This window comes from Crinia signifera, chromosome 4 (genome assembly GCF_055691185.1).
Source record: "Crinia signifera chromosome 4, ASM5569118v1, whole genome shotgun sequence".
NCBI classification, from domain to species: domain Eukaryota; kingdom Metazoa; phylum Chordata; class Amphibia; order Anura; family Myobatrachidae; genus Crinia; species Crinia signifera.
In genome coordinates, this window is record NC_139220.1 from 44,896,262 (window position 1) to 44,905,435 (window position 9,174).

At 45.0% G+C, this 9,174-nt stretch overlaps 1 protein-coding gene across 1 annotated transcript; it reads right to left on the minus strand.

The window, feature by feature from the left end:
• Positions 1-2,236: 2,236 nt before the first annotated feature.
• LOC146072304 (gastrotropin-like) lies at positions 2,237-9,174 on the minus strand. The gene is made up of 4 exons (XM_083179607.1): positions 9,108-9,174; positions 5,112-5,284; positions 3,074-3,163; positions 2,237-2,290 (listed from the first exon to the last, which is right to left on the minus strand). The coding sequence occupies exons 1-4, from the start codon at positions 9,172-9,174 to the stop codon at positions 2,237-2,239; spliced, it is 384 nt and encodes a 127-aa protein (XP_083035733.1).

Genomic DNA, 9,174 nt, shown 5'->3' on the forward strand with positions numbered 1-9,174 from the left:
GAAGGTGGAGTCTTCTGGCCTGGGCTGACTTTTTATTTCAATGCAGTCCTCTGAATTGAGGGCGGGTGCTGACGTCATGTCCAGCCTCATGCCCACCCCTTCCCTCCGCTCACTGTACGAACACCTCGGTAGGTGGGAAACTTGCTGAAGGCATTTGCACAGGGGGTTTACACATGGGCATAATCGAGCATGCGCAGACCCCCAACATCGGCCGGGCCGAATTTGGCCTGCAACAAGCGAGTCTGAATCACCACCAAAATTTGCATGGGTTTCCCGCCAAAAAAATTGGTAGGTGAATTGGATGCTGACAAAAATTAGAAGTAATGATATTACCGATAAAGTGATTAAGGTTACCTCACTGCAATGGTTGTTTTTGAGGAATAGAGGTCCAGCATACTGATCGTAATTGTGCAGAATGCATCAGTGGTGTAGCGATATACTTCATGTGTCCAGATTTTCTTGTTTCCAATAAAATGTTCCCTTTTTATGTTTTTATATATTAATTTATTTTAAATACAATTCATTAAGTAGAATGCATTGAACAGCGAAGATCAAGACAATCAGACTCACAACAACATAAGCAGGTCAAAAGTAAAGGTCTGGAACATATATAATCAGACAAAATCGGGAAAGTCCTGCTTTTTTGGGATGTTCCCGCAACCCGCCGTAGGCCGGCAGTGTCCTGCGGTGGTGGTGGTGGTTGGGGGGGTGGTTGGGAGTTTGCTATATTTTAAGGCCTACACTATGCTAACAGCATCCTACACTATCTCTCTGCTAAGAACTGGTCCATTCCTTTACATTCAGCTTTGCTTATTCTCAAACACCCTCCCAGGCCAATATTCTTTTTCTACTCTCTAGTAAGAGAACCTCTCTTCTCCACAGACTTTACATCTGGTATCCCAACATGGAACAAACAATTTCTGCATCTTCAAAAACAAAAAATTCTCTCAACACTCTCTTACTCCTTAAAAACAATGCCTGCCACTATATACAGTATATATATATATATAGTGGCGTAAGTGCATTCTAAGTGCCCGGAGGCAAAATGAATGCTTGTGCCCCCCCAAACCCTAAAAAATATATATATATATATATATATGTTTGTCTGTCCAGTTATGCATTTGGACACCCCTGCTCTGATTGGGATGAAACTAATGCAAAGTGGACCGGCTGGATCCTGGCCAAGTTTTTTTTATTTTGGGGGGGGGGGTTTCCGTTGGTGTATGCTGGCCAGAACTTTTAAAACTGAAAGTCTGTTCAGGGCTGGATTGCTTTGGCTTAAAACTTCACAGAGAGGTAATATTGTATCCCAGAAGACATACTAATGGTATAAGGTCCTGGTCAGACCTCCCGTTGGTGTACGCTGGGCAGAACTTTGTCTCATGTGGCCAAATGTAATAGCTTATGAGTTTGGTGGCTGTGTGGGATGCTACCGGCCCAACTCAGACTTTTATTAAAGGGGCATTCATTTACAAGGCATGGTTTTGCCTTACAGATGACTGCCCCTTTAAGAAAAACCTGGTCCTTCATTTGGATGGAACTGGTAATAACTGACAGAAAACCATAAATCAATGATGTTAAATCACTGACAATAATTGAGGTGGGAAGACAAAAATATTGTGAACCCAAAAGCCTTTGCAGTAGCAACATTGATAACCCCAAACAATGTATTATAGGCCCTTATTCAGATCTGATCGCAGTACGAATTTGTTCCCAAAACCATGTGCACTGCAGGTGGGGCAGATGTAACATGTGCCGAGAGAGTTAAATTTGGGTGGGGTGTGTTGAAACTGAAATCGAAATTGCAGTGTAAAAATAATGCAGCCAGTATTTACCCTGCACAGAAACTCATACAAATCTAACTCTCTCTATACATGTTACATCTGCCCCCCCCCCCCCCTGCAGTGCACATGGTTTTGCCCATTTTGAGAACAAATTTGTACTACGATCAGATCTGAATAAGGGCCATACTGTTCGGTATTTAACAAGATTGCTGTCTGTATACTGTATGCTCAGTTTGGCTAGTTCCGGGCTCAAGGGAAATTGTCGGTAAAGTCGGAACAATTGGCGGTTGCTCCAGTGTGTATCCGCCTTATACCATGTAGTGTACTGGTTCTGTAATAAGCACATTTAGAAATAAGAGCAACAATGATTAAGAAAGTGGAGTTTATTTGTTGTTTGCATTGAACATGGAACCTTTCATAAGATTATAACAATACAAGATGAGCTTGGAACCTTATGCCACCTTCTTGCTAATACGTTTAAACGTGACTCCACCAGATACTGAAGTCTGAAAGGTAAGAGATATAAAAGAGTCAGGCATATTAAGCACGCTGCCTTTATAATAGAAACATAAACACACACATAGATGCATATATATATATGTCTACAGATGTAATTGCGACTGCTGAACACTTATTAACTTCTTTACAACCCCCCCCCCCCCTTTAGTGCCTAGCCCTACCCCCTTCCTCCCGCAGCTGGCATTGTGAACGCATCATAAGGATGACCATCAAAGTGGTTGCCATCAATGGTTGCCATCGATTTGCAAACAGCAAGAGGCCATAAATTACTATAAATTATGTAATGGATAACCATTGATAGTTTCACCAACCAATGGTCATCCATGTTTTTTTGACTGAATTAGAAAATGACAAATTAGAACATAGGGGCGGGGCTTCACATTTGTCAGAGGCGGAGCTATGCTCCTTGTTCTGTCAAACTAGTAAAAAAAACTACAATGATAATAATATTCAGTTATGCTGTGCCATTGATGTAGAGAAACCATATGGTTCTCTAACATAGATAAAATAAAATCAGCATCGATCATAAACCATCGATTATTATGAATCATTAATGGTTGATGGCCATCCGTGGTGCATCCCCCTCTTACACTTTATGTTAAACATTGCATTAGTTGTTAAAGGATGATATCAGAAAGCGCATGTCTGTAGCATGTAATAATCTTATACATTGTACCATTTGTTTGATAACAGCCGGAACTGCATAGGGTTAGTAACTTATCAATAACTATAGATGACACGTAATATATGTTTGTTATCTAGAATGTTACCTCCACCAGCTTCCCGCCCACAATTTCGGAAGTGTGATTGTATTTAGGGAAATCCACAACAAGTTTTCCTCCTTCCAGTCGGACAGTTGCCTGCAATTAAAAGATTTCCTTGTTGGTTTCATAATGTAAAGCATATTTCAATGGGAAAAATGTTAGCAATCTATAAATATATAAAAATCGATGTGTGTTTGTGTGTATGTTCCCTATGGACTCCAAAACGGCGTGACCGATTTTCATGAAACTTTCAGGCAATATTCGGATTAGCCCAGCGGGTGATCCTGTGAAGTTTGGTAGCGATCGGATCAACAGAATTATTTTTTTTGGGGGGGGGGGATTTGGCAATTAATTGATCGCCCAACGAATGAGATTTCGTTCCCGCCGAACTTCTGTCAAATGCAACTGAATATTCAAGCCGTTGTCGACAAGATATTCCCAAATCTAACAACCAACTACAAAAATGTGCGAACATGCGAACATGCAATTTTGGTACCAAAAAATGATGATGCCAACAAGCTCAATGAGCAAATTCGATTGAAACTGCCCGGCAAAACAGTCAAATACAAATCGATCAACACAGTAATGGACGAAGAACAAGCCGTCAATTATCCAATTGAATTTTGAATTAATTGGAACCACCGCACGGTGAAGGTTGGATCCCCGGTGATGCTTATTCGTAACTTAAACGCACCAAAGTTGTGCAACGGAACCAGATTGACCATCGGCACTGTACCTATAGATATCTGCTAAAACTTTTTCACATGACCGCCCCCATCCATCCACCAGAAGTCATCTGGCAATAGATAATTAGTGCTTCCTGTGCGAAGCCGGGGCGAGACGCTAGTGTTATATATGTAGTCATAGGCACGAGGAAGGGGTGTCTGCTGTGCTCATGTAGACCCTTATGCAGTACCCTGCAGTGATCACTGCCTACTGCCAGCCCTCCTTCTATCATGTTGATTGGTCAAGACTGCATTACTTGCTTACTGCCACTTTGTGTGTAGTGGCGAGGGGGATCACAGCTACTACTGTACGTGAGTGCTGTGGTAGGTGAAAGGGATAGAGGTTCTGGCCCCTGCCCTGCGTCTGCGGTAGAGAAGAGTGGCCAACCCCGGCCCCCCTGGTGTGTGTAATGGAGGGGCGGCCGGGGTTGGCCACTGTTGTGTGCTTGGGGTAAAGGGGGAGTGTGGGACGGCTGCTGTGTGTGGTGGTGGTGGTGGGTGCTTAACACTACTGAGGGGTTGGGAGGGGGGGCAGATCTTTATATTTTTTTATTATTATTTTTTTATTGGTGGTGTACACCGAACTATAATATGCTGTGCAAAAAAATGGATATAGTACTAAGATAACCCAATGCAGGCAATAGATGCAGTGCTGTCAAGAGAATAGCAGCAGCCAGTATGAGCACGTGTGGCCATATACATGTCAGTGTGGTCATAGCAAGAATATGAGACCCTTCTTTAAATGTTAATTTGGGTATGCACTGGGCGATATATCATTAACTATATCGATATGGTTTACAATATCGTGTGCACATTCAATATCGTTAACGATGTGAACAATATCAGTCAGTGTGTATGCACTATATCATTGTCCTGCTGCACCACCGATATAGTTAATTGTATCGGCTTTATGACTTTGTACTTGCCCCCATCCAATGAATATTTGACCAATATCAGATACAAGTATGTGTGAAATGTTAATAAGAGCTAGTAAATAAAATGTATATACTGGGGTTGGTGGGAGAAAAGTCATTGTGTGACTATTTCCAATAGGGAGCGTTATTTATGAAGCAGCACCTTTTGTATGCCGCCACTTCCTGTTGGGTTGGATGGGAAAATTAAAAATGCCACTTGCCGTTAATATACACCTGACGTGCTTTACCCTGACTGCAAGCGCCATTTTCACCGCCAACCCACCAGGAAGTCGCAGATTACAATAGCGGAAATAAAGCCCCGAGTCATGAAATGATGAATGGTGATACTTGGATCTGTGGTTATTACACAATGTCAGCAGGAATACATTGCTCATAATGACTCACCTTAAACTTCTTCCCCGCCATGGTCTCTAGCTCTGACTCCTGACCAACAGTGAACTTATTGGTGAGGGTGAATCCCGGATATATTTGGGACCAGGTGATATCATTGCCGCTTTGCACTACTTCTGTGGTGTACTTGTAGTCTCTGCCTTTCTCAATTTTCTCATCAGGAATGCCTAACCCAGAGAAAGTTACATGTTTATAGAGTGACTTATTCCAAACACAATGCCAGTATTCATGGTAGGTGTTCTATAGGTAATTTCCATGAGTATTATTTGTGGTAGTATGTATCAGTGTAATACATACAGATGAGCAGCAGCGGGGATGCCGGCAGTCAGAATAACCATACCGGCAAACGGCCAGAAGGCTGTTGCTGCAACACTGACTTCAATGAGGATGCCGACATCGGAACCCCAAATTCCAGCATCCTGGATGTAAGTATGCAGGGGGGTGGGGGGTTCGGTTTAGGCTCTAGCGGGACTTAAGGTTAGGCTGCAGGGGGAGGTGTTATGGTTAGGCTGCAAGAGGGGTGTTAGACATACTTGCCTACCTGACCCTCTCCATGAGGGAGAAAATGCTCTGCTCCTGGACTTCCCTAGTAATGTATGATTGCCCTCACCTGTGGTGAAACACCTTTACCTAGCTCCCCACAGGTGATGGCAATCATACATTACCAGGGAAGTCCAGAAACAGAGCATTTTCTCCCGCATTGAGAGGGTCAGGTAGCCAAGTATGGTGTTAGGGTTAGGCTGCAGGAGGAGGTGTTAGGGTTATACTGCAGGGGGGGTGTTAGGGTTAGACTGCAGGGGGGTGTTAGGGTTAGGCTGCAAGGGGAGGTTCTAGGGTTAGGCTGCAGGAGGAGGTGTTAGGGTGCAGGGGGAGGTGCTAGGGTTAGGCTGCAGGGGGAGGTGTTAGGTTTAGGCTGCAGGGGAAGGTGTTAGGGTTAGGCTGCAGGGGGGGGGAGTAAGGGTTAGGCTGCAGGGGGAGGTGCTAGGGTTAGGCTGCAGTGGGAGGTGTTAGGTTTAGGCTGCAGGGGGAGGTGTTAGGGTTAGGCTGCAGGGGGAGGTGTTAGGGTTAGGCTGCAGGGGGAGGTGCTAGGGTTAGGCCGCAGGGGGAGGTGTTAGGGTTAGGCTGCAGGGGGAAGTGTTAGGGTTGGGCTGCAGGGGGAGGTGCTAGTGTTAGGCTGCAGGGGGAGGTGTCAGGTTTTAGCTGCAGGGGGAGGTGTTAGGGTTAGGCTGCAGGGGGACGTGCTAGGGTTAGGCCGCAGGGGGACGTGCTAGGGTTAGGCTGCAGGGGGAAGTGTTAGGGTTAGGCTACAGGGGGAGGTGTGAGGGTTAGGCTGCAGGGGGAGTTGTTAGGGTTAGACTGAGGAGTGAGAGGGAGGATTAGGGCCATGCACTTAGAAGGGGGGTGAGGTGTCAGAGTTAGGCTGCTATATGCACTGTGACAAGGCATCACTTGCGTAACACAATTACAGTTAACTATCTTTTATGCCTAAACTGTACTATTGGTTGGCTGAAAACAGGACAAATTATTTCAATTACATTGTATTTATACAACATGCAAACTCCACAGTGACAGTGCCCTTGGGCGGGTTGCTCTAACCCAGAAATGCGGTAAAAACACAGTTATCTGGGTTTTTACTGCATTTCTATATTCTCTACCCCCCCCCCCCCCCCCCCCCCCTCCGCAGTGGCAGCACTGCAAAAGCTGGCGATTTCCTGCAGAAGCCTATGGGCTTCTTACCACGACGCAGTGTGAGGGATCCATCACTCCCAGCATGCCCTGCTGCCGGACCCGGCGCTCTGCGCATGCGCAGATGGACTCCCAGGTCTCAGACCCGGAAGTCCAGCGCCGGCGCCGCATCGCAAGGGACAGCTCTTATCGCAAGAGCTGTCCCTTGCGTTAATGATCGCATATGTAAGCGCATATGCGATCATTAACTATGCAAAGCCCGGCAGAGGGGGGCTGCGTATGTTAGAACATCCTGCCCCTTGTTTGTACAGCTGTGAACAGCACTGCTAGCCACTGTGCCACCATATTGCATGGTGATTATTATACATAATTCTATTTATGTATTACACCGGTTCTCTGGCTGCATAAAACCAGGCTTGATGTCAGTCAGTCACGGAACATGTGTAAAATATGCCTGCTTGAAAGGGAAAGTATGGTAAACCTATTTATATATTATGGTGTGGAGTAATGATCGCACCCTAAATATTCATGGGCATCTTATGTGGCCGCATGTAGCTGTCTGTCGCATAGTGCATGTGTTCTGCGCTGCATACACATCTCAGTGAATGCACAGTATGCATACAAGGGAACCACCAGGTGCATTTGTTGGGGAGTTCAAGGGAAGTCGCATAGTCAAAATCATACACAGCCCAAATCTCACCGTGTGCATGCACCTTCACTCATCATCTATATACTAGTGTCCGTTTGTGTGTCTCCGAAACACTGCCATCTGTTGGCAGTGTTTCTGAGTGACACAATATCCCTTTATCTCTCGCACATGCACAAACACATAGGCAATCACAAGGTAGCAGACTAGCTTTCAAAACATTTGCTTCAAGCAGCTTACTAGTTATTCATACCTCCCAACTGTCCCCATTTTCACGGGACAGGCACATCTTTTTAGGGTGTCAGTGTCCCGCAGTGGGGGGAGGGGGAATTGAGAGTCCCCCCCCCCGCTTGTCGCTGCTCGGCTCAGCAGAGCATCAGGGAATAAACGCTCTGTGCATGCGCACAGCATCTATTCAACAAAACAGAGGGGGCTGGGGCATGGCCAGCAGCTCACAGACCACTGGCCATGCCCCCATAGTGACAGAAAACAGGACGTGTCTTGCGCGGCCCTTCGCAGATTTCAGGCCCCTTTTTGGTCCCGAATTGCACAGTCAAAATGTTGGAAGGTATGCATTATTTGTGCTTATGCATTATGAATACCAAAATGAGATACTGTATGGATCTCCTGCACCTAACATAGGGGGTTATTTTGGTTCACTGTTTCTGACAAATTCCTTCTTAGATGGACAAAACCATGTGCACTGCAGGTGGGGCAGATGTAACATGTGCAGAGAGAATTAGATTTGGGTGGGGTTTTACTTCAAAGTGAGATCTATATTGCAGTGTAAAAAATAAAGCAGTCAGTATTTTCCCTGCACAGATACAAAATAACTAACCCAAATCTAATTATCTCTGCACATTTTACATCTGCCCCCCCCCCCCCTGCAGTGCACATGGTTTTGTCCATCTAAGAAAGATTTTGTCAGAAAGAGTGAACCAAAATAACCCCCTTAAAGATGGTGGCAGCTCTCCTACATGTAAAAAGTGAGGTGGGGCAAAGGAAACATATTACCACGTCCGTTTAGTCCAGTGGTTCTCAACCTCGGTCCTCAGGACCCCCCAACAGTGCACGTTTTCCAGGTCACCTGGCAGGTGCACAGGTGCACTCATTATTCATGGACTCTTTAAAAAAAAATCACAGTCTTAGCTCATTATTTCACCGGTGATTCTGTGTGGAGACCAGGAAAATGTGGACCGAGGTTGAGAACCACTGGTTTAGTCACTTTAGCATTTTGTATGCTATCCATTTGCATTCATAATCAGGCCCCTACAGAGGGTGATGTGGGCTGATATCACAATGACATCATTGAGGGGATGTTATGGGAAACAGAGCCCAAATCTTCCTTATTGTTTCATAGGGGGAGAATTATTAAGCTTGGTGAAGTGATAAAGTGTCTGGTTTTTATCACCGTCCAATCATCTCCTAACTGTGAAGTTTCAGGCTTGGTTTGAAAAATGACAGGTAGGAGCTGATTGGCTGGTGATAAAAACCAGACACTTTATCACTTCACCGAGCTTAATAAATCTACCCCTTAGTCCTCCAAACAGCAAATCAAACACATTGGCTTCTTCCTCGTGTGGAGTAGATAACGAATTTGCTATATCAAATATTCTGTTCAGAAATCTAAAATAATCAGATGAGGTTAATATACTCACCAATGAGCTTCATGAAGCTGTCATAGTTCTCCTGGGACTCAATCTCATATTTCCCTGTGAAGGACAT